The sequence below is a fragment of the Eretmochelys imbricata genome, chromosome 9 (assembly GCF_965152235.1).
Source record: "Eretmochelys imbricata isolate rEreImb1 chromosome 9, rEreImb1.hap1, whole genome shotgun sequence".
Lineage (NCBI taxonomy): Eukaryota > Metazoa > Chordata > Testudines > Cheloniidae > Eretmochelys > Eretmochelys imbricata.
This window is the reverse complement of record NC_135580.1, coordinates 64,375,494-64,401,383: the sequence shown is the minus strand read 5'-3', so window position 1 is coordinate 64,401,383 and position 25,890 is coordinate 64,375,494. Positions and strand designations below refer to the sequence as shown.

General features: G+C 48.8%; 2 protein-coding genes across 2 annotated transcripts; both read right to left on the bottom strand.

The window, feature by feature from the left end:
• Window positions 1–520: 520 nt before the first annotated feature.
• Window positions 521–6,499, bottom strand: LOC144270489 (thymosin beta-15A homolog). The gene is made up of 3 exons (XM_077826980.1): window positions 6,392–6,499; window positions 2,451–2,555; window positions 521–1,040 (listed from the first exon to the last, which is right to left on the bottom strand). Exons 2-3 carry the CDS (start codon window positions 2,548–2,550, stop codon window positions 1,003–1,005), a joined length of 138 nt encoding a protein of 45 aa, XP_077683106.1. The 5' UTR covers window positions 2,551–2,555; window positions 6,392–6,499; the 3' UTR covers window positions 521–1,002.
• A 7,973-nt stretch (window positions 6,500–14,472) lies between these two features.
• SLC25A53 (solute carrier family 25 member 53) lies at window positions 14,473–15,384 on the bottom strand. The gene has a single exon (XM_077825690.1). It carries the CDS (start codon window positions 15,382–15,384, stop codon window positions 14,473–14,475), a length of 912 nt encoding a protein of 303 aa, XP_077681816.1.
• Window positions 15,385–25,890: the final 10,506 nt, after the last annotated feature.

Here is a 25,890-nt window from a genome sequence, read left to right as displayed (position 1 = left end):
TGCAAGAGGAGAGGAGCAGCATGGCAAGGACTTTTATTCTAGTGAAACTACATCCACACTAAGCGATGTGCTGCTAGAAGTGGTGGTTAAAGTAATCTGACTCCTAAACACGTTAGGCCATTCCACACACTGTTTAGGCCTGTTCTACAAGACTAGTTAGTAGATAAAGGTCACATTCTCTTTGAGCCTTGTGGAAGCTTCCTATTAACATCAGCAGAATATCCTGTGATCAGAATATCCTTATGTTCATCTCAGCCCATGAAAAGGGAGCTCAGCCCTAGCCGGAGGGTGACCAATAGTGACAGTTGTCTTTAAGCACCATAAGAAACCCTCAGAATATGGTTGTAGACTAGCTTTACAAGTCAAGATCAAGACCAGGGATGGGAACACCAGCATGGAAGTAGAGAGCACACTTCTTTACTACATCTCCTGTCCAAGCTAGGTTGCAGCACCAACACCTCCTGACAGGTCAACAGCAAAACAAGCTGAAGGGCCAGGAAAGAAGCCTGGAGTTCTTAAGTAGGTCATTATATTTTTTTATTTTTATAATAAACTTTTCACTTTATTTCAAGGAAGACAAAAAAATTGCGAGTGAGGCTGCAGAAACACCATTTGTGAACAAATATGCCAGACAGACCCAGGTCAGTAGGCCAAATCAGAAGAATTTCACACACCATACCCTACCCATAGCAGAAGGGGGTCTCTGTACCCAGGAGCTCCCATAGCCCTCTGCTCCTCCCTCATTGCATTAGAGCAAGATCAGTGCTGTAAACAGGAGGTGGCCAAGCAGAAAAGGTGGGGTTGGGTCAGGCTACTGATGGATTCTGAAAGGACCATGTTTCATCCCTCCACCTGCCAAAGCAGCTGGCTCAATGGGACAGAGTTAGAAGTTGCAGCATTTCTCTATACAGGTACATGTAATTTAAAAAAAAAAAACACACAGATGATTTAATTCAAAGCAAAAAAATTAAGTGGTGGCTCTTCCTGCCAGGCCATCTCCCTCTATGACGACTTCACGGATTCCTTCTCCTGCTCGATGGCTGAAAGAGAAGAGAGTTCCATTAGCCTCTCTGCCTTAATGTAGCCCCTTCCTCAAGGGTTGGGGCAATACAGCATAGCTGCTCTACCTGCAGAGACCACCCATATTTGGATACCATCTCTACAGTTGCCAAGCCCAGACAGTGGGGTCACTACACTAGCACCTTACAGGTCAGGCTGAGGAGCATCCAAACCCTGGGCAAGCTTTGAGAGGTGTTGCATCAGTTGGTATGTACTAGGTTATATTTTCCCTAGTTTTAGAGATTTGAGTGTCTTTCCCCGATACCTATTTCCCTTCTCTCAAAGAACCCCCCCCACAACCCCCCCACCCCCCGCAAAGTCAGTGCTACAACAGAACATGTTTGCAAGAGACCATAAGGGGACTATTCCTACTGAGAAAACTAAGACCCAGTTTTCATGGAGCATCCATGACAAAGGACTGTTGCTGCTGCCCAGGTCAAGTTGGAAAGGAGTCAGTCCTGAGAACTCACTGCTTTTCAGCTAATTCTCAACATAGTGAGATGGACTAGTGCCATTCCATTCTGCAGACAGGAAGGTGAAGGTGAAGTGACTTGTCTAGACCATTCAGCCACTTTGACTTAGAGCACCAGCTCTTTGCACAGAACAGTTAGGCAGCTGCCTACCTCACTATTGTATTTGTCATTTCAAAAGACCCCCATACAGCACAGTATAGTTACCTTTTCAGGTCTTTCAGGCATGTTTGCTGAGGTAAGCTTAAACAGCAGAGGGCAGTAAGAGCTAAAAACCCTCTTACTACTTAGTACTAAAAATGCATTTTAAAAAAGGTACTGACAACTTCCCCCAGCCAGAGGCATTTGTATCATTCTAGCTCTTGCTGAGGCTCAGATCCTATCTGCAATATAAAACAAAAATAATATTTTCGACTGGAAGAAAAACCAGACCAAAATGCCTCAGTCTGCCAGATTTCTCAGTGATGAGATCAGCACAAGCACATCCGCTCCCACTTGACACTCCTACACAGGCAGAATTGGAAGTCTGTGTCACAACAAAATGCTATTAGGAGAACCATGTTTTGGAGTGCCAGACCAGGCTTTGGGCAGTTCTGCCAGTCCCCTTGCTTTAGAATAATTTCCTCTTCCCTTCTATCTGGATAGCAGGCTATTTAGACAGAGGCTCACATCACAAAAACTGAACTTCAATTCTGCTTCTTCTGCGAGCCAGAAGTATGGCCTGGCAAGTATAAGACCTTCATGAAGCACTGCCCTAGGCCCCAACTTACACCTAAGACTTAAAGCCTTCAGCAGAGGACCTGGAATTCATCACATGTTGCTGTAAGGAGTGGCATGGTCATCCATGCATACAAAGATTTAGGAACCACTTAACTGCTCAGCTAGCCCTGCCCCTACAGAAAGGGGGAACTGGATACTTACTCTCCTTTGAAGGGAGTGTGTTCTTCTCCTCCGTGTTGGTCTTTTTCAGCTTCTTCTTGTCAAATTTCTCAACTTCAGAGAGGTCTGGTTTGTCACACATTTTAGCTAAGTGAGTAAGATAAGCAAGTTACAACCCACCCCTGCAAGGGAAATCCCAGGCAGCATGTGCAAGTTACATGGCCAGAACCCTTTGGGGAGAGTGACCAGATGTAAGAGGATGACCTGCCTGATTGCTAACATACAAGAAATAACAGGTTACAGAGTAACAGCTGTGTTAGTCTGTATTTGCAAAAAGAAAAAAAAGTACTTGTGGCACCTTTGAGACTAACAAATTTGAGCATAAGCTTTTGTGAGCTACAGCTCACTTCATCCACTGGATGCATCTGATGACAGGGAAGAAAGAGCAGCAGAATATGGACCCTGGACTTCAGAAAAGCAGACTGACTCCCTCAGGGAACTGATGGGCAGGATCCCCTGGGAGAACAACATGAGGGGGAAAGGAGTCCAGGAGAGCTGGCTGTATTCTAAAGAATCCTTATTGAAGTTACAGGGACAAACCATCCCGATGTGTAGAAAGAATAGTAAACATGACAGGTGACCAGCTTGGCTTAACACAAAAAAGAAGCTTACAAGAAGTGGGAGATTGGACAAGTGACCAGGGAAGAGTATAAAAATATTGCTCGGGAATGCAGGAGTGAAATCAGGAAGGCCAAATCACACCTGGAGTTGCAGCTAGCAAGAGATGTTAAGAGTAACAAGAAGAAGGGTTTCTTCAGGTATGTTAGCAACAAGAAGAAAGTCAAGGAAAGTGCTATTATTGAATAACATCCCTTATTGAATGAGGGAGGCAACCTAGTGACAGAGGATGCTTTTTTTGCCTCTGTCTTCACGAACAAGGTCAGCTCCCAGACTGCTGCACGGGGCAGCACAGCATGGGGAGAAGGTGACCAGCCCTTTGTGGAGAAAGAAGTGGTTCGGGACTATTTAGAAAATCTGGATGAGCACGAGTCCATGGGGCCGGATGCGCTGTATCTGAGAGTGCTAAAGGAGTTGGCGGATGTGATTATAGAGCCATTGGCCATTATCTTTGAAAACTTGTGGCGATCGGGGGAAGTCCCGGACAACTGGAAAAAGGCTAATGTAGTGCCCATCTTTTAAAAAAGGGAAGGAGGATCCTGGGAACTACAGGCCAGTCAGCCTCCTCAGTCCCTGGAAAAAAAAAAAAAAAAAAATCATGGAGCAGGTCTTCAAGGAATTGATTCTGAAGCACTCAGAGGAGAGGAAAGTGATCAGGAGCAGTCAGCATGGATCCACCAAGGGCAAGTCATGCCTGACTAATCTAATTGCCTTGTATGAAGAGATAACTGGCTCTGTGGAGGAGGGGAAAGTGGTGGACGTGTTGTTCCTTGACTTTAGCAACGCTTTTGACACAGTCTCACAGTATTCTTGCCAGCAAGTTAAAGTAGTATGGGCTGGATGAATGGACTATAAGGTGGATAGAAAGTTGGCTAGATTGTCAGGCTCAATGGGTAGTGATCAATGGCTCCATGTCTAGTTGGCAGCTGGTGTCAAGTGGAGTGCCCCAAGGGTCGGTCCTGGGGCCGGTTTTGTTCAATATCTTCATTAATGATCTGGAGGATGGTGTGGATTGCACCCTCAGCAAGTTTGCAGATGACACTAAACTGGGAGGAGAGGTAGATACGCTGGAGGGTAGGGATAGGATACAGAGGGACCTAGACAAATTGGAGGATTGGGTCAAAAGAAATCTGATGAGGTTCAACAAGGACAAGTGCAGAGTCCTGCAGTTAGGATGGAAGAATCCCATGCACTGCTACAGACTAGGGACCAAATGGCTAGGCAGCAGTTCTGCAGAAAAGGACCTAGGGGTGACAGTGGATGAGAAGCTGGATATGAATCAGCAGTGTGCCCTTGTTGCCAAGAAGGCCAATGGCATTTTGGGATGTATAAGTAGGGGCACTGTCAGCAGATCAAGGGACGTGATCGTTCCCTCTATTCGACATTGGTGAGGCCTCATCTGGAGTACTGTGTCCAGTTTTGGGCCCCACACTACAAGGATGTGGAAAAATTGGAAAACATCCAGCGGAGGGCAACAAAAATGTTTAGGGGACTGGAACACATGATTTATGAGGAGAGACTGAGGGAACTGGGATTATTTAGTCTGCGGAAGAGACGAATGAAGGGGGATTTGATAGCTGCTTTCAACTACCCGAAAGGGGGTTCCAAAGAGGATGGATCTAGACTGTTCTCAGTGGTAGCAGATGACAGAACAAGGAGTAATGGTCTCAAGTTGCAGTGGGGGAGGTTTATGTTGGATATTAGGAAAAACTTTTTCACTAGGAGGGTGGTGAAACAGTGGAATGCATTACCTAGGGAGATAGTGGAATCTCCTTCCTTTGATGTTTTTAAGGTCAGGCTTGACAAAGCCCTGGCTGGGATGATTTAGTTGAGGACTGGTCCTGCTTTGAGCAGGGGGTTGGAGTAGATGACCTCCTGAGGTCCCTTCCAACCCTGATATTCTATGATTCTAAGTGAGTGAGCTGTTTGCTTGTCTCTAAGGTGCCACAAGTACTCCTTTTCTTTGTAAGGAAATAAAGCACTCAGAATTCAGCTCAGATGTCAAGCAGTGATAAGGGATGGGCCTTTGAGGCAGCACAGCTAGCAAGGCCATGTGCGTTAGAACAGGGGTGGAGGAAAAGCCCACTAAGGAGTTTTATTTTAAAAAAGCCTGATCAGTAAGAGAGACACACCCCAATTGATTGGGTTGGGCACCAGAGCCCTGTCTCCTAGGCTTGAAGTGATAGGAGATCTCCTTTGTATTTAGGAGCCTAATAGTGAAGAACTACATTGTTCCGAGAAAGGAGCAGAGCCAGACCAGCATTATCCTTCCTTTCATCAACACCTGCCTCTTCCCCAGCCCACATGGTAAAGAAGCAGATCCTTCCATCACTCACCACTCCCTCCAGTTTACACAGGGAGAGAAAGCCAGCCAGGTGTCCCCGTGCTCTCCATGTGCCTGAGCAATGCCGGCTCGGTCCCCCAGCCCAGTTTAGCGTCCCTCTCTGCCGAGCCCAGACCGGCCAACACCCAACATGCACACCCATTGTAAGGAGTAAGTGTCTCCATCAACGAACAAAACCCCCCTGCCCAGCTTCCCTCCCATTAGCCACGGCTGCAACCGCCCAGCGAGGCACCCCAGCGAGGGACCCCAGAGACTCCGCGGTGCTCCACCGGGGGCAGTGGGGCGGAGCGCACCGCCCCCAGCGCAGGGAGTAGTGCTGTGGGGAGAGGAGCTTTAAACCCCCCCGCCCCGCCGGACACCCCCCCGATCCCCGGCGCGGGGCGTGCGGTAAAGCCCCTCCCCAGACTGCAGAGCCGGAGGACAATGGGGAGAGCAGGGCAGCGCGCTGGGAGGAGCCGAGACCCGCACAGGTCGGAGGCTAGAGCCTCACCCCGTCCCGAGGCCCTGCACGCGGCACCCCCGGGCGGGCGACTCCTCACCCCGTTCACGGGAGAGACGGTCCCGCAGCCCGCGCACCTGGGCGGCGGCTCCCGGCAGCTCCCAGCCCTGGGCGCTTTGCCCACGGCAGGGTTGGGCGGTTCCCCGCCCAGTCACATGGAGACAGCTCCGCTGGGCTTCCCGCAGGGAACAGCGTCCCTCTTCCCTCCACCCCCAAGAGCCGGCTACACCCAGCAGCGCAACTGCCCCCATCTCCCAAAAACGGGGCGGCTCCACCAGAACCCCCGTCCATGCAACGGGAGCAGCCCCAGCAGCGGGGCATCTCCGCCAGGACCCCCAGCGCACGCAACAGGCAGAAACAGCAGCTGCCGCCAACGCCCCACCGGCCCGCGCAAGGGGGCACCTCCAGCAGCACCCCGGGTGCACACAATGGGGGCTGCGCGCGGGCCGGCACGCCCCGTACCTGCTGGGCCGGCTGTAGTGCTCCCCTAGAATCTGCTGCAATCGCCCAGGTGTCTGCAGCTCTCCCGCGTGGGGTGGCTCCTTATATACCCCGGCTGCCGCCCGCTCCTGCCTCCCATTGGCTGGCCGCCCTTCCAGCCGCTCGGCATGCTGGGAAGTGTAGTTGGGTCTCGAGGCCCTCCCTTAGCCGCGCCGCGCCAGAGAACTACACCTCGCACGGTGCACCGGGGCGGGGGTAAAGCGCCCCTTCCTCCACTCTAGCTGAAGGCGTGGGGTGGCGGGCGCTGCGGAGAGAGAGCGGGGAGGGGGGCCAGGGCTGGCGCTGCAGCATGCATCTGAGGGTCTCCCTCCATCGGCTACACAATGGCTGGCTCTCCCCACGTGTGAGCGGGCCAGGGGGAGCCCCGAAAAGCAGCTCCATAGGGATGTCTGCTCTCGCCGCAGAGAGAGAATCGGAGACAGAGAGGCGGGCACACCACTAGAGACAGAGGGACTTTCGGACAGACTCGCGGAGAGGCTCACAGGCAGGGAGACAGACACGGAGGCACGCAGAGACACATCGCCCTCGAGAGACAGATTCGGGCAAACGCAGACTGCAGCTCCCCTAGGATATTTTTGCTCCCATCGGCAGAGCTGAAATAGGGAGAAACAGTAGCAAAAATATGCTGGTGGGGCCATATGTCCATGCAGACAGGCGCTCAGATGCGCAAAGGCATACAGACAGGCCGGGCTACAGACGACACATGGGCAGACAGACGGTCCTATGCACGTACACAGACACACGCAAAGCAGCACTTCCATACATAGGGCCTCTTTCCCAACCCTCCGAAATGCGAGTCCTTTCTCAGCCTGAGACAAAGCATGAGAAAATCCAGCCCTAAAGAAAATGCATGGAAGAGACTGAGGCTAGTGCTCTTGAATGGAATTGGCTGTGGGAGCCCTGCAGCGCCACCCTCTCCAACAGAACAAATATACTGTACCTATCTTAGCTCAGACATGGTCCACTTTAGACTCTGCCCCAGCCTGTTTGTGGCCTGGATTTGAAGCCCTCCTGTGTGAGGACGCTAGGCCACAGCTAAGTGTAGGATGAGCTCATGGCCTTTTGCAGTGCCATGAAAGAGGCTCTCCAACCAGAGCTAAATTACACCATCTCCATCTCCTCACCAGTAAACCTTGGAAGCACAGCCCCTGCAGCAAAGGAGTTAGATAAGCAGGCAGCAGAGCTGGGCTTTTCTGGTGAAACGTGCCCAATTTGGGAGAAAAAGAGCTCTGTGTTACATTAGGATTCAGTCATTCACTATGCTGGAGTGTGGGTAACAAGCACGTTTTTGCAAGACAGAGGGAGTTTTGAGCATGGGAGCAAGAACACCTCTGAGGAGGGCCAAGAAAAGGGCGTGTCTCGCTGCAAGACGACAAAGACTGTTCTTATTCTTTTCCTAGCAGCACCATCTAGTGACTGAAGCTCACGTGTAATGACACAAAGAAATGGGGCTAAATTCAGTATAAATGGACACAAATCAGATGTCAACAATTATAACATTCATAAACCAGTCAGAGAACACTTCAATCTCTCTGGTCACGCGATTACAGACATGAAAGTTGCGATATTACAACAGAAAAACTTCAAAACCAGACTCCAGCCAGAGACTGTTGAATTGGAATTCATTTGCAAATTGGATACAATTAACTTAGGCTTGAATAGAGACTGGGAGTGGCTAAGTCATTATGCAAGGTAACCTATTTCCCCTTGTTTTTTCCTACCCCCCCCCAGACCTTCTTGTTAAACCCTAGATTTATGCTGGAAATGGCCCACCTTGATTATCATACACATTGTAAGGAGAGTGATCACTTTAGGTAAGCTATTACCAACAGGAGAGTGGGTTTGTTGGGGAGGGTGGGGAGAAAACCTGGATTTGTGCTGGAAATGGCCCAACTTGATTATCATACACATTGTAAGGAGAGTAATCACTTTAGATAAGCTATTCCCAGCAGGAGAGTGGGGTGGGGGGAGAGAAAACCTTTTGTAGTGGTAAACACCCATTTTTTCATGATTTCTATGTATAAGAACATCTTCTGTATTTTCCACAGTATGCATCCGATGAAGTGAGCTCTAGCTCACGAAAGCTTACGCTCAAATAAATTGGTTAGTCTCTAAGGTGCCACAAGTACTCCTTTTTTTTTTTGCAAATACAGACTAACACGACTGTTACTCTGAAACCTGTCATTCAGCCCTAGGGTAACCCAAATGAAATCAGTTGAGTTGCACCAGGGAGGAATTTGGTCCATGCTTGGAAGGGGAACTGCAAAAGACATCTCTGTTTTTTAAGGGACTATCAACAACCATTATCCACAAAGGTTGTTTGCACAGAATGTCTGTCTAGGTCTGATTTCATCTCTGCCATTTGTTTTTGGTGAAAAAGAGGATGGCCGATATATTTCAGAGGCTGTGCTTGATCTAGAAGTAGATCTTGCTGCTTTTTCACCACGCTATAGTTCTAAGGTGCCTCAACTCCCTGAGTGGATATGAATCACTTCCTTTGTGGGTGTCTGTTTCACTGCCTTGTTATTCCTATAGCCAGACCTAGCCATTTCCTTCCTTAGCTTCAGGCTCTTACTCCTCGTCCAACTGTCTTCTGACAACATGAATGATCCACTCCTATTGTGTATACAGTAGTTACAGAGAAAGTATTTATAGACTGCGCTCATCGCTCTCCTGAGAATTCCCTTTTCTAGACTCTATAAACATTCTTCCTTTCTCAGCTTTCAATCCGTGTACTGTAATTATTGTCCTTCCTTTTATATTTTGATAGGTACTGTATAAACTGGGGGGGTCCACACTTGCATGCTGTAAATTAAGGCAATTAAGGATGGGACCACTGCCTCCCTAACTCTGTCCAGCATGGGCAGCTTAATCATTGCATTGGCTCTTCTGAGATGCTACTTAGGAGCATCATTTGGAAGGTTAGGCTTTTGAGCTGGAGATGTGGCCTGGGCAGTCAGCCAAGTCCCTTATGCACACTCTTCTGAATTCTGGGAAGAGATCTGAATAATTAAGAAACCATTTTGCATGGAATCGTCATGCTTCTTAGACATACAGCAACTATAATTTTCACACACTGACATAAAGACCCTTTAAATCAGGGTGGACAGACTACGGCCCCTGGGCCAGATCCAGCCCGTGAGCCGTTTTAAGCTGGCCCGCGAGCTCCTGCTGGGAAGTGGGGTCCAGGGCTGCACCACATGGCTCGGCCCCACTCTGGCGCTCTGGCCGGGACGCTGGGTTGTGGGCTGCACCACGCAGCTCCCACAAGCTGCAACTCTGGCTCCTACGTGCTCCAAAGGCCTGCTCCAGTGCTCCAATGGGAGCTGCAAGGGGGTGCCTGCGGATGGGGCAACATGCAGAGCCGTCTGGCCACACCTTCACGTAGGAGCTGGAGAAGGGACATGCCACTGCTTCCGGGAGCTGCTTGACGTAAGCGCTGCTCGGACCCTGCACCCCTGAGCCTCTCCCCACACCCCAACCCCCTGCCCCAGCCCTGATCCCCCTCTCACGCTCCAAACCCCTCAGTCCCAGCCTGGAGCACCCTAAACCTCTCATCCCCAGACCCACCCCAAAGCCTGCAACCCCAGCTGGAACCTGCCCCCCTTCCCCAGCCCTGATCCCCCTCCTGCCCTCCGAACCCCTCAGTCTCAGCACCCTGCTACACCCCAAACTAATCCCCAGCCCCACTCCAGAGCCCGCCCCCACAACCAGAGCTCTGACCCCCTCTGCCCCCCGCCCCCAACCCCAATTTTGTGAGCATTCATGGCCTGCCATACAATTTCAATTCATCGGTGTGGCCCTTGGGCCAAAAAGTTTGCCCACCCCTGCTTTAAATAGTGTGTGTAACAATGGCAGACAATTGCCCAGCATCTTGCCACAGGGATGTTCAGAGTAACAACAAATCAGACCACTGAAGTCCTTGTGTGCTTAACTCACTTCATTCTTCCAAGGTAAATTAAATTCCATGCTCTTTACCTGATCTTCAGGATGAGGGGATCTTCAGGATGAGATTTTAAGAAGAGAGAGTGTCTGCTGTGGATTGGCACTAAAGAACAGGACTGCCCTGGACCAAAATTTCCCTCCTCCCAGCTGCTGTGTCATATGTGGTATGCTGACTGTCATGCTCCACCTCAGAAGGGGCTGCATTTAAGTAGTGCTGTACGCACAGTTTGTGAACCATGTTGGGATCCTCAGGGAGGGAAGGCCCTTTAAAAATGACAGTCTTCTTCTTCTTCTAATTGAATAGCTCATCTCTTTATTCTGCAACCCATTAAATCTTGATCTGGAAGCATCAAAAAGGCACTTCCCCAACTGACACCAAAAAGAAATCCCTCCCAGCATTTTATTATGCTATCACAAAGAAATGGCAGAGGAGAGAAACTGGGCAGTGAGTGACACCAACACCTGATGCTTCTCGGGGACTCTGCTGTTACCTAGATTTGTTTCCTGGCGCATTACCAATTTAAAGGGAGGCTGTTTGAGAAAAAAAGGCCTATGTGAAAAACTAGTACCAGATTTGTGCATCAGTGGGAGGGTATCGGGTGTTGTGAGATGCTTCTCCCTCCTGCCTGGCTGTGGATAGATTTGATTTTACAGGAGTGTTACTGCCACTGGTTTTCTGGGATTGGTTTGGTCCTAAAAAGAAAAACTCCCTCTGAAAGAGCAGGTAAATAGAGAGGGCTGATTACAACGCTCTGGCTTAAGCTGAAGAGAGAGAAGGATACAAGATTTTCAGGTGGACAGTATAACAAAACTGTGAAAAGAGAGCTACCACATATGGTCCTGAGCACATAGGCCATATAAGAACCATTAGGGGAAAGCATGCAAGGCAGGTTGTCAAATTCATATGGAAGTGAACTCTGGATTCCACATTTAAATGGGGCCATGGTATAAATTCAGGACATCATGTTGCCCTCAATCTACAGGGGACTGTCCTCTGATGTCACCAGGAGATCTGCACAGAGATCAAGAGGAGGGTCTGGCCAGTATGTAGTCATTAAACGATTCGATATTGTTTATCCAGTTCCTTGCTGCATTCAGTATCACTTAGTGAGAGATTCTGTGCTCTGGTAGGCCACTATTACTTCTTCCCTTTGTTTCTCTTCCCCTTTCCCTCTCCTGTCTGTTCTTCCCTCTGCATTCCCTTCCTTGCAGAAGCTGCCACTCCCTACATGTGGAGGGTGCCACTCCCACCCCTTTTTCCAATGCCATCCCCTAAAACAACCAGCAATGGAAAGTTATGGTTAATGCTGAAGTGGTGACGACAGGCTGGAGAGCTGACTCTACAACGAGGATGAGAGGGGGCAGAGAGGTGCATCCCTCTGAGGCATTGTTTTAGGCTGTCTTCAGACTCAGGCAGATAACCGGCCACTGCTTTACCCTCAGGTCACATCTGGAAAGTTCTCTCTGTAGCCAGGAGAACTACTAACTTACTTTATTTTTTGCAATGAACCCTTAGAATCTCCACAACCTGAGTATGCCATGCAGGCCACATAAATATAGCATGGGGAACACAAAGGGCTGGCTGCAGGACTAAACTCCCTAGTTCATTAGATTATAAACCCTCTCGTCCCAAACAATAGGCAACCATAGCTATAAATCAGTAGTCCTCCGCTGTGGGGTACTAGCACTTGTCTGGAGACAAGAATCACAACCCCGCTTTTCATTTGGTGTTACTTTGCCAATGTCAGTTTGTTCAGTCACTTGTGATGGCTCCTCCTGCAATAACCCAGAATGCTCCAGAAAGGAGGGCACTAGGAATTTTGTTAGAAGTCTTGTTTAGAAGAACCAAGTGCAATAATACAGAAGCAGTGTTATGTCATTTCAGGTGAAGAATGAAACATCCACTAAACCCATGAAGCACAGGGACTAGGGAACAGTGTCATCTTGTGGATTATGCAGGAATCTAAACAGGAAATCGGCTAGAGATAGACTGAGGTTACAGCCTGAGTCAGTTACTGAACTGTGTCTCATCATCAGTGTGTTGATGTAATTGCTGAGTAAAAGTATCTCACCAACACCTGAGACTCTGGTGCAGATGTAAGTAGGTACCTACCTCTCACTGGGAATTGGGTGCTTAAATACCTTTGAGGATCTGGGCCACCCTGCTTTCTGTAGAAGAACAAAGATCATAATGATAGGCCAATTAGATATATTTGCCACTGACTTCATTAGAATTGCAGCTACTTGCATCTGAGCAGAATCTGATCTAAAGGATCTTGTTTTTAATCAGGCAAATAAAAAAAAATTTTGACATTGAATTACATCTCTGAGCAGAACAAGTTCTCATGCATCATCTGTCACATCTTCAGGGCATGCTCTGCCCTCCTGCGGGGTCATCTCCCCATTCGAGTGCTGCAGCAGGGCACAGCCTCATGCAGTCTCCCAGCCAACATGCATACACGTTAAACAGGAGTTATGTCAGGATGGACACTGGCATGTAAGAAACCTCAGAGAGACAGAAAAAAGAACAAGGAGTCCTTGGGGCACCTTAGAGACTAACACATTTATCTGGGCATAAGCTTTCGTGGGCTAAAACCCACTTCATTAGATGCATGGAGTGGAAAATCATCAAATGCATGGAGTGTATTTTCCACTCCATGCATCTAATGAAGTGGGTTTTAGCCCACGAAAGCTTATGCCCAGATAAATGTGTTAGTCTCTAAGGTGCCCCAAGTACTTCTTGTTCTTTTTGCTCATACAGACTAACATGGCTACCACTCTGAAAAGAGGCAGAGAAATAACTCAGTGACACCCATCTGGAATCTCTGAGAGAGGAAGGAGTGGAACTGCGACAGGCCCACCACACCCACTCAGCAAGGGAGTCACCAATGTTGTCTGATCAGTACTAGCAAAGGCTGTGACCGATCTAACAGCACCATGAGCACACATTGGCAGCTAGCAGAGGCAGATCACCCTCCACATATAGCAGTAGTGGTTCTGTCCCAAACCCAGTTTTGAACTCTGGAAGGATGCTTGCAGGATCATGAAAGCTTGCAGAACCCAGCTGTGACCATAACCTTCACCCCAACCTTCTCTGTAACTACATGAACTGAGAATGAAAACACACATGGCCTGAAATCCTGACCCCCAAATTCTCAATCTCATGGACTACAGTGGAACCAGGAATTCACCCAGGAGTCTAAATTGCCACTTCACAGAGATAAGCCAGAGAGTCCCAATTTTCTGCTTTGTGCTTCAGGTCAATCAAGTTGAAGAAGCCTGCCTTCTAGCAGCTCCACCAGCTTCTTCCTTTTATGAATAGCCAAACCTAAACTGCATGGCCTAGCTTCACCACGTCAGCCCACATTCCCCTGTTCTCTGTATCCTTGGTGTTGAACTAACCTGAGGCACAAGTGCAAATGCAAGGACAGAATTTGGCTTCTAGGGTTTAGCTCAGTTGGGTGCTTAATGAGTCATGAACATGCAGTAGTAGAGGGAAATTCTCTTATAGGAGGGACAGTGCATGTTTAATCCGCAGATTGCAATAATATGGGAACACATTGCAATTCTGTAGCACTTTCCACCCACGCTCTCAAAGCACTTTTAACAGGAAAATACTACGATCCCCATTTTTCAAGATGAGGCACAAGATATTAAATGTCTTTACGAGGTCACAGTGGCACAGCTCGGAACAGAATCCTGCTCACCTGACTCTCCATCCTGTGCTTAGACTACGAGAACACGGGCACCACCATAAATGTATCAGATCAGCCTTTTGCAGGCAGGGTTTGGCTCACTCCATGTAGCCAGAGAAGCCAACACTCCAGATTCTTACAAGGCTGTTTAAGAAACCAACCAAGCAACTTTCTGATTGGCTAAGTCCCCTCCCTCCCAAAGTTGCTTCTTTGTCTTGAAAGCATGGCCTCCGAGCATGACTTTTGACCTGTAGGTTGGAGGTTTAGCTTGTGTGTTAAAGTTTTATTGACTGTGAGCTTCAGGGCCTCTTTGTAAACAAGCGAAATCCCACTCAAAGTCCTCAGGGCTCTAAAGACATGACACTAGAAATGTCAGGGCCAGTGGTTCTCTGACCTCTCCCCTCACTCTACCCGGGACTTCTGCCCTGTGTTCTCTTTTAGGAAGTCATGGATGGCAGTGGTCAGACCCCAAGTCAGGCAGGACCTGAGGACAAGGAGGGAGCCGCCCCGGTAAAGAAGAGTCAGCTTCCTCCCGTGCGACTCCCAGACAGACCAAACACACTGCCGGAGGCTGAGGAGATCCCTCCCCACAACCTGTGACTGCATGTTGGCAATGAGGACACTCAGAGGGTACAACGCCAGGCAAGTCACCGTTCCATTAATACTGCCAGACACCAGGGCAGGGAGCCAGCTAGGCAAGCCCCTTGTGGCCAGGCTATCACGGAGGGGATCCTTAAAAGAGAAGTACAGTGCGCTGCCCAGGCTGTTCCGCAGCAGGACGGGGCTGAGGCCACGGTAGTAGCCTACAACCAGCCTTTCCTTCAGATTATACGAGTTGAATTCCTGCAGGATGCTGCGGGTGTTTGGGAACCTGACATCTTTCCGTCCATCTTGCAGGACATTCTGGACCCGCTCAAAGGGGTTCAGGACTAAGGCCTCCACTGAGCCAGACAGGAATCCTGCTGTCCACCGCTCCCCCAGCGTGCAAGGCTTAGAAGGGTTGCTGGTAAGGAGAAGGAGCAAGCTGTCATGGGTGCCAAACAACAGGGTTCCCTGGAGCGTCTTGGACAAGAGTGGTGGGAAGAGGCCCCGGTAGAAGCGGCGCATTCCCTCCTGGTGCAGTTGCTGTATGGCCTCCTGTATGGAAAAGGCATGGATCTGTTGGCGGAAGATGGTCTTGTAGATGGGGAAGGTCACAAGGGTGGAGAGGAAGCTGGAGACTGCTCCTACATTGTAACTCCTGGAGCTCCACCTTCTGTCTTCCTCCTCCCTCCTCTCAGAGTGTCCATGCTGCATCCTGGCCTTGTCCCCCATTCTGAGACCTCCTTTAGCCACTAGGATCAGGTAGAAAAAACCCATAAGAGTTTGTAAGAAGGTTATGGGGCAAGTGAGTCTGAGTCATTCGCCAGCTGGAAAGGTGCATTATTGTCTGGCTGACTAGTTTGCTCCTACCTATAACTAACTCACAAGAAATGACCCCGCCTTCAAACACTGACCCCAGGCCGCTTTGGAAGACTGACTGCCCTGTCCCTTGGTCAGTGGGAGGATTGATTTTTCTGTCTTTCCTCCACCATCCACCCTGTCTTACCCCAGCTCTCTGCTAACATGAGAGCTGCATTTTATCCCTCCTCTCCTATGGGATGAGCTCTAACGTTTCCTTATATACTTGTTTCGCCATGTTGGGGGCAAAGCTTTTGTATGTTTTTCCAGCAGAGCTGCCTCATGGCAGCAGCCTGCAGTCTCATAATGTATCTTTTGTTGCTTTCCCTTGTGTTTTTATGAGCAGCTGCAGCCAATCATCCCCAAGAGAGACACATCAATCCAGTGGTCCTTTCTGTGGAGGTCTGGTATCTTCTGTAGCTTGATAAGATTTTGCAGTGTGTCTATCCCAGATTACCACTGCTCCTGTACCAACTACGTGTGGCTGCCTAGAATCACTTCCATCAAAACAGAGAGATTGAGCCTAGCAGTTTGTCCTGACAGAGCACCTGGTCTGGCTGAAGTCTATGCCAGTGCAGGAAACGAGAGACCTGAGTCTCCATGGAGCCGGGTACTTTACAGTCACTTCCCAGGGCACAATCTCTGTGCCGGGGAAGCTAAACATTCCTTCCCACTGAAGCTAATCCAGGCATCTAGGGCCTCATCCAAAGCCCACTGAAGCCTTTGGGGAACTTTTCCTTGGACTTCAATAGGATTTGGATCAGGCCTATAATTCCCAGCCTTTAGGATAGTGTTGCTCATTAGTTTGTGGAGAACATTGAGCAAATCCAGCAGAGTGGCTGTGGAGGGCCACATGATAGAACCACTGTGGTTCCATGGTGCAGGGTAGGGGAACAGGCATTGGGTGTGGGGGCTCCTATCACAGCAGCACTGGGCGACCTCCTCCTGAGCAGTCCAGTGGCAGGGCACAGGCATGGGCAGGGCAAACACCGCCCAACCCTTCAGCATAGGGGCAACGCTGCATTGCTGCCTCTCACATGGTAAGTGGAATGGGGTTTTACCCCATGCTGCCCACTGCAGTCCCACTGTTTCCTTGTATTCCCTACCTGTCTTTCTCCACCCAATGTCTCATCTTATACTTGGATTGGAAGCTCTTCGGGGCAGGGACTGTTTGTCCACTGCCTAGTACAATGAGGTCCTGGTTCATGCCTTAGGGTCCCAGGCGCTACTGCAATACAAATAATATGAAGAAAGTGGGATCTTATTTAAAGGCATTAAAAAAAACAAAACCACATCATGCAGCAGCTGCCACAGATTTCCGATCTAAGATGACATGTAAATACAATGAGCTCAGCATCATGGGCCCAACTCATCCCTACTGCAGCTCTATAGACGTCAATGGAGGTTACCCCAGGATAGAATGTGGCTCAATGCAAACTTTCCTTCTGGCTGTGATGAAGCCCTGAGCAGCCTAAGAAAAAGGTTTTGGTGGTAATCACTTCCTCTTCTTCTGAGAGCTTACCTAGAAGCTTCCTGCAGTGATGGGGTGAGTCTTATTCCACAGGGTACCTGTGTGCACTGAGCTGGGAAGCTGTTCCCAGCAGCCTTTTAGATCAATTGTACTGAAACAGAGCTCCCCTGCTGCACAAATAACTCTTCAAACCGTGACTCCCCCAACCCCTTCTCTTTTTATTTCCTTTCCACCTTGCCCAAGTTTTCAGAGATGACAACCCATCTCCAAGGTATCTCTGCTTTGAAGAGTCCCTGCCAAAATGTCAACTTCTGACTCAACAGCTCTGCTTCGTAGGAGTGGTCTGAGCCCCTTCTGCTCCCATTAGTGATAAAAACAAAACCTGACTGGTTGCCACTCTAGCAGTATGTAACTACATGAGTTCAACACCATGGGTCAAACTCTGCTGAAGTCAATGTAGGTCACCCCAGGGAGGAAGTTGGCTGAGTGCAAGCTCTCCAGCAAGGGCAGGGGCGAGATGCATTCCACACCTCTCCAGGATTATTCACCCATCCTGTTTTGGGGACCCAATTGTGCCATGACCCGTGTGGTACTCAGATACCACAGTGACACACTTAGGCCCTGTTCCTGCAAAGACAGCTGCACAACTTCACACACATGCAAACAGGCTCACTGAAGTTGGGTGAAGTCTTTGCCGGATGGGAGCACTCGGCAGAATCCCAGGGTGACAATGGGAGCAAACAGCTGTCACAGAGGGTACGCTTCCAATTGTACATTCAGGGCAGGGACTGTTGCTCTTCCCATCCACTCTCACTTGTCAGCCTGCATCTCAGGTATCTCCTGGATGAAAACATAGTACAACCAAAGCCAAACTCCTGATCTTCCCTCTCAATCCATCTCCACTGCCTCTCCTCTGTTACTGATATCACTGCCACCATCCTCCCTGAGCCTGGATCCTCCTCCATTTCCCTACACAAGTTGGTCAAACCCAAATCCTGCTGCTTTCTCCTCCTCAGCATCTGTCTCACCTACCATATTACTTTTACACACAGACATGTGTGCACGCGCCTCCCTTCAGTTCATACAAAATGCAGCTGAACTCCTTTGATTATCTCTCCTCCAAATCCCTCCACTGGACCGTCCCCCATCTGCTTTTGCATCAAAGTTATACAAGCTGGAGGAGCTGACAAGAAGTTTAACTCTGCTCCCCCCTACTTATATGACTATGTCAGACTTCATGTTGCCCCCACGCCTTGCTCACCTGTTTGTCAGTTTCTTGCACATGAAGCCAATGTCATCGCAGGCTGGGGAGCGGCTGTACTTTCTTTCCTCTAGGAATTTTAGTGGGTATTCTAGCCCTACTGCTTCTTTAGGCTCCTAAATCCCTTTGAGTCTGGGCTTCGGGGCCTTCTCCATCAAGGGCACCTAGGCATGGGGCAACCAAGTTTCCTGTCCATAAGGCCCATACCCTGTCCTTATTGAAGTCCCTCTTCAAAATCCCACTTCTGCAGTACAGCCTATGGGGAATCTTGGTAACCTATATATGAAGTCCATCTTTTTGTTCTCCCTCCTCTGTTGGTCTCACTCTGTCTTTAGACCAGGAGTTCCTTAGGCCAGGGATAGTCCCTTCTTCAGCGTCTAGAAAACATTAGCACATCACAGGCTGTATCACAAACAAATAGCGAATAAAAATGTGTGTTGACACTGCCCCAAATAATATCAGCTGAGGGTGCAGTCTTTTATCACCTTTGATGATGCAAAGAGCAAGTAGATTTTATGACTGGGGTAGTAAGTTGATGCAGATCCCAGACTCGGTTGGTTGGACTGCCAAATTAGGGGAAAAGAACCACACTATTTATAAACTGAGCAAATTTGATCCAGACTCAATGCCACACAATGAATACAGACCCCACACAATGCCATCCTAACCCCAGCCTTTTCAGAGGGTCACAGAACCAGTGTGGGGAGAAATTGGGGGAAGAGAAGGGGAAGTCAGATCCAGCAATCTTGGTGATCCCTTACAGTCTGATACCACTTTCAGAAGTGCCTTGATAAGAAACGGTTAATCTACATTGGACAAAAAAAAAAAAAATATTCACATGAAGTAAATATCATCAAAGGCTGGGGATTCCTTCCTTTTCTCTAGGAATTTCAGATTGGGTATTCTAGTCCGACAGCTCTGCAAAAGGTTTGATTGGGGGCAGGAAAGCATAAACACCCTTATAATTGTATGCACTAAATTGCTAAGAGAAGAATGTGTTGATCAAAAAAACAAGGACTGATGAGGTTCACTTAGAACCATTCCTAGGAGGTTTGTTTAAAAAGGGTCAGAGGGGACTTCAGTTCTTTAAGCAATTAAAAAGGAAAACAATAGTACATCACTAAGCCAAGGGGAGGAGGCAGAAACCCCCTTTTAGAAATACTGTACCAATATTTTACCTTGTGTTTATCCTCCAGCTGCTCCTGTTTTCCACATACACACATTCTCTCCCCCTCCTGGCTTGCTCTCAATTCATTCTCCTTTGCAGATGGTGAATAAGCTTTATTTTACGTTATGTCATTTGCAGCCCCTGAGAAATAGAGGACTAGGTTACCATATCCTCTTTCCACACAGAGACACCGCCCTGCCACAATCTCATTGGCTGCCCTCACTGCTATCTTCAGCATTAGCCAGGGACAGGCATGTTACAGCTCATCTACTTGGGTGCTTTAGGGACTGAGGCATCAGCAAGAATAGCTGCAAGATGTCAGTGAGTTAAGGATACTGGAGCACAGATGGCCAGTGGCTGCTCAGCAGTGCGGTCAGGGAGCAGCATGGAAACCATTATCTTACCTTGATTGTAGTGCATTAGTTCAGTCTCAGGGTTGCACAGATCTAGCACTATACTCTTCTTGTGTCAATTGTAGGCTGTGTTAGAGCTTGTGAGCCCCCCTTTCCAACAAAGCAAGAGTTTTGACAGTAATAAATGTGGTTGCAACTTGTTGGTTCTGTGGAGCATTAGCTGCTGAGGTCTGACCATCCAAAATCAGCCACTAATATAGAAAACTTTAAAACTAGCCCTTGAATTTGTTTTACTGGCCAAGCTTTTTCTGCGGGTGGGGTTTTATCAATTTCACAAGCCACTATTTTTGTGTCTGGACAGATACAGGGTAATTTTGCTTTAAATGACAGCATTTCTGATTTCTTTAGCAGGAAGAACCACCTATGTTCTCATCTTCATGGTTCATTTCTGATGTTAATTTATAGCAATGGAAGCAAGATACTGACAGACAAGAAAAAATGGAAGCAATCTACATCTGAAATGAGAGCAAAGAACGACTGCGAATCATGTTAATAAATTAGATTCAAGTCTCAAGGGTTTGTCAGGGCTCAGACACATCGCACTAATGGGCAATTTCTAGGAACATCCAGTGAACAGAATTTCTTCCATGTGATCAGACATGGGATTGTGCTCTCCAGCCCTCTGCACATAGACCAGCAAACTTTTTTAAATGAAAGGAGGGATTAACTATGGGGAGCACAAACCAATCACTTCAAATATTTCACTTTCTCCACATGCTGGGCACTGGAGAACTTATGTCAAACTTGCAACTTGATGTAAGAGTAGAGCGCAAAAGTATGGAGGGAAAATCTTCCCTCAGTAGGGACTGAACTGATCACCCCTGAGAGGCGGCTTTTACAGCAGGTCAAACTTTCACATGTATTACAGCTTGGCATGAGCTCAATTCTCATTTACTTTGTTTGACTTGCTCCATGTGCTAGCTGAAAACGGTTAGGCTTTTGTTGATCCTGCACAATATTTTCCCTTTGCTGTAGGCTGAAGTCATCCTGTTAAATTTCAATAAACCACACTGGAGTCCGGAAAAATCAGCTGGTGTTCAAACAGATCTGCTCTCCTACCAAAAAGGAAGTAAGTAGCAAATTACATTGCTCTTGTGTAGACAGCTTTAGGTTTGCCTCATTCTGCAAAAATCAAACAGCAGGGATGCAAGAGTTCGGCCATTAGTGAGGTCACATTCTGGTTCAGACAGGGTTGTGAGAATAGGTATGTTTTCAGAGATGTGTTTTGTGTTGACTGTGCCTTTCACTCAGTTGTGCAGTTCATCTTTAGCACTTCCTAATTATAAAAATCTCTTAACTGCAGCTGAGTGCATCATTACTCCTGGGTACAGGTAGTAATAGGCAGTGAAGAATTACAAGTTTCTGGCATTGCATGCTTAGCCCTGGTCTACACTAGGAGCTGAGGTCGAATTTAGCAGCATTAAATTTATTTAACCCTGCACCCGTCCACATGACGAAGCCCTTTTTTTTTTTTTTTTTTTTTGACTTAAAGGCCTCTTAAAATCAATTTCCTTACTCCACCCCCGACAAGGAGATTAGCGTTTAAATCGGCCTTGCCGGGTCGAATTTGAGGTACTGTGGACGCAATTAGATGGTATCGGCCTCCAGGAGCTATCCCAGAGTGCTCTATTGTGAGCACTCTGGACAGCACTCTCAACTCAGATGCACTGGCCAGGTAGACAGAAAAAGGCCCGCAAACTTTTGAATTTCAATTTCCTGTTTGCATGGTCACGTGCAGCTTGCCACGCTGGCCAGAGGTCATCAGCAGAGGTGACCATGATGGAGTCCCAGAATCGCAAAAGAGCTCCAGCTCTTTTGGACCGAACGGGAGGTATGGGATCTGATCGCTGTATGGGGAGAGGAATCCGTGCTATCAGAACTCCATTCCAGTTTTCGAAATGCCAAAACATTTGTCAAACTCTCCCAGGGGATGAAGGACAGAGGCCACAACAGAGACCGGAAGCAATGCCACGTGAAACTTAAGGAGCTGAGGCAAGCCTACCAGAAAACCAGAGAGGCAAACAGTGGCTCCGGGTCAGAGCCCCAAACATGCCGCTTCTATGATGAGCTGCATGCCATTTTAGGGGGTTCAGCCACCACTACCCCAGCCGTGTTGACTCCTTCAGTAGAGATGGAGGCAACACAGAAGCAGGTTTTGGGGACGAGGAAGAGGATGATGATGAGGAGGAGGAGGTTGTAGATAGCTCACAGCAAGCAAGCAGAGAAACCGGTTTTCCCAACAGCCAGGAACTGTTTCTCACCCTGGACCTGGAGCCAGTACCCCCCAAACCCACCCAAGGCTGCCTCCTGGACCCGCCAGGCAGAGAAGGGACCTCTGGTGAGTGTACCTTTTAAAATACTATACATGGTTTAAAAGCAAGCATGTTTAATGATTAATTTGCCCTGGCATTCGCGGCTGTCCTGGATGTACTCCCAAAGCCTTTGCAAAAGGTTTCTGGGGAGGGCAACCTTATTCCGTCCACCATGGTAGGACACTTTACCACTCCAGGCCAGTAGCACGTATTCAGGAATCATTGTAGAAGCATTGCAGTGTATGTTTGCTGGCATTCAAACAACATCCGTTCTTTATCTCTGTGTTATCCTCAGGAGAGAGATATCATTCATGGTCACCTGGTTGAAATAGGGTGCTTTTCTTAAGGGGACATTCAGAGGTGCCAGTTCCTGCTGGGCTGTTTGCTATGGCTGAACAGAAATGTTCCCCGCTGTTAGCCACGGTGAGGGGTGAGGGACTAGCCACGTGTTGGGGGGAGGTAAAACGCGACCTTGGAACGAAAGCACACGTGCTGTGTATGTAATGTTAACACAGTGAAAGAGTGTAGTCATTGTTCTAGAAAACGTGTCTTTTTAAATACTGTTTTTTTTCTCTCTCCACCAGCTGCATGTGTTTCAAGGATCACAGAATCTTCTCCTTCCCAGAGGCTAGTGAAGATTAGAAGGCGAAAAAAACGCACTCGCGATGAAATGATCTCTAAGCTCATGCTGTCCTCCCACACTGACAGAGCACAGACGAATGCATGGAGGCAGACAATGTCAGAGTGCAGGAAAGCACAAAATGACCGGGAGGAGAGGTGGCGGGTTGAAGAGAGGGCTGAAGCTGAAAGGTGGCTGCAGTGTGATGAGAGGAGGCAGGATTCAATGCTGAGGCTGCTGGAGGATCAAACCAATACGCTCCAGCGTATGGTTGAGCTGCAGGAAAGGCAGCAGGAGCACAGACCGCCGCTACAGCCCCTGTGTAACCAACCGCCCTCCTCCAAGTTCCATAGCCTCCTCATCCAGACGCCCAAGAAATTGGTGGGGGGGCCTCCAGCCACCCAGCCACTCCACCTCAGAGGATTGCCCAAGCAACAGAAGGCTGGCATTCAATAAGTTTTAAAGTGCTGTGTGGCCTTGTCCTTCCGTCCTCCACCACCCTTCCCGGTGCTTCTCTCCTCCACCACCCCTCCTGGGCTACCTTGGCAGTTATCCCCCTATTTGTGTGATGAATGAATAAAGAATGCATGAATGTGAAGCAACAATGACTTTATTGCCTCTGCAAGTGGTGATCGAAGGGAGGAGGGGAGGGTGGTTAGCTTGCAGGGAAGTAGAGTGAACCAAGGGACAGGGGGTTTCATCAAGGAGAAACAAACAGAACTTTCACACCGTAGCCTGGCCAGTCATGAAACTGGTCTTCAAAGCTTCTCTGATGCGCACCGCGCCCTCCTGTGCTCTTCTAACCGCCCTGGTGTCTGGCTGCGCGTAACCAGCGGCTAGGCGATTTGCCTCAACCTCCCACCCCGCCATAAACGTCTCCCCCTTACTCTCACAGATATTGTGGAGCGCACAGCAAGCAGTAATAACAGTGGGAATACTGGTTTCGCTGAGGTCTAAGTGAGTCAGTAAACTGCGCCAGCGCACTTTTAAATGTCCAAATGCACATTCTACCACCATTCTGCACTTGCCTGTAGTTGAACAGCTCCTGACTACTGTCCAGGCTGCCTGTGTATGGCTTCATGAGCCATGGCATTAAGGGGTAGGCTGGGTCCCCAAGGATAACTATAGGCATTTCAACATCCCCAACGGTTATTTTCTGGTCTGGGAATAAAGTCCCTTCCTGCAGCTTTTGAAGCAGACCAGAATTCCTGAAGATGCGAGCGTCATGTACCTTTCCCGGCCATCCCACGTTGATGTTAGTGAAACGTCCCTTGTGATCCACCAGTGCTTGCAGCACTATTGAAAAGTACCCCTTGCGCTTTATGTACTCGCCGGCTTGGTGCTCCCGTGCCAAGATAGGGTTATGGGTTCCATCTATGGCCCCACCACAGTTCGGGAATCCCATTGCAGCAAAGCCATCCACTAGGACCTGCACATTTCCCAGGGTCACTACCCTTGATATCAGCAGATCTTTGATTGCGTTGGCTACTTGCATCACAGCAGCCCCCACAGTAGATTTGTCCACTCCAAATTAATATCCGACTGACCGGTAGCTGTCTGACGTTGCAAGCTTCCACAGGGCTATTGTCACTCACTTCTCAACTGTGAGGGCTGCTCTCATCTTGGTATTCTTGCGCCTCAGGGTAGGGGAAAGCAAGTCACAAAGTTCCATGAAAATGCCCTTACGCATGCGAAAGTTTCGCAACCACTGGGAATCGTCCCAGACCTGCAACACTATGCGGTTCCACCAGTCTGTGCTTGTTTCCTTAGCCCAGAATTGGCATTCCACCGCATGAACCTGCCCTATTAGCACCATAATGCCCACATTGCCAGGGCCCCTGCTTTGAGAGAAGTCTGTGTCCATGTCCTCATCACTCATGTCACTGCGCTGACGTCGCCTACTCACCCGGTATCGCTTTGCCAGGTTCTGGTGCTACATATACTGCTGGATAATGCGTGTGGTGTTTAATGTGCTCCTAATTGCCAAAGTGATCTGAGCGGGCTCCATGCTTGCTGTGGTATGGCGTCTGCACAGAAAAAAGACGCGGAATGATTGTCTGCCATTGCCCCGATGGAGGGAGGGGTGACTGACAACATGGCTTACAGGGTTGGCTTACAGGGAATTAAAATCAACAAAGGGGGTGGCTTTGCGAGAAACTGAATGGCCCCCTCAAGGATAGAACTCAAAACTGGGTTTAGCAGGCCGTTGATTTCACAGAGGGAGGGAGGGAGGAGAAAAAGAATACAAAACAAATCTGGTCTATTTCTTGTTTTGAGCCACTTCATCTATCTTTATAGATCTTGCTGGCAGCAGACTGTGCAGCATGACCGCTAGCCATCATCAACACCTGGGTGCTCGGCAGAAGACGGTGCAGTATGACGACTACCCATCATCTTCTGCTAGCTGTAGGTTAAAAGACAGTGCACTGCTGGTAGGACTCAATCGCCATGAGACGAAACAAGGGAAATGACCTGGCTGAGTCACTCTCATGTTTGCCCAGGCGCCCGGTTAAAAGAGCACCCAGGACTACGTCGATGACTGCTACCAGTCATACTGCACTGTCTGCTGCCAAAAGGCAATAAACTGCTGCCAGCACCAATGCAGTACCACGTCTGCCAGCATCCAGGAGACATACAGTGACAGTTAGTTGAGCGGGCTCCATGCTTGCCGTGGTATGGCGTCTGCACAGGTAACTCAAGAAAAAAGGCGCAAAACGATTGTCTGCCCTTGCTTTCACGGAGGGAGGGAGGGACGGAGGGAACAGGGGCCTGACGATATGTACCCAGAACCACCCACAACAATGTTTTAGCCCCATCAGGCACTGGGATTTCTACCCAGAATTCAAATGGGTGACAGAGACTGCAGGAACTGTGGGATATCCACCCACAGTGCAACGCTCTAGAAGTTGACGGTTGCCTCGGTACTGTGGACACACTCTGCCGACTACATACACTTAGAGCATTTGTGTGGGGACACACACAATCAACTGTATAAAAACACTTTCTACAAAACCGACTTCTATAAATTTGACCTAATTTCATAGTGTAAGCATACCCTTATACTACAGGCTCCCCTTCTGTATAATATCACCTTCCAAAAGGCATCATTCTGCACCAAGATGTTCCCAGGAACCGT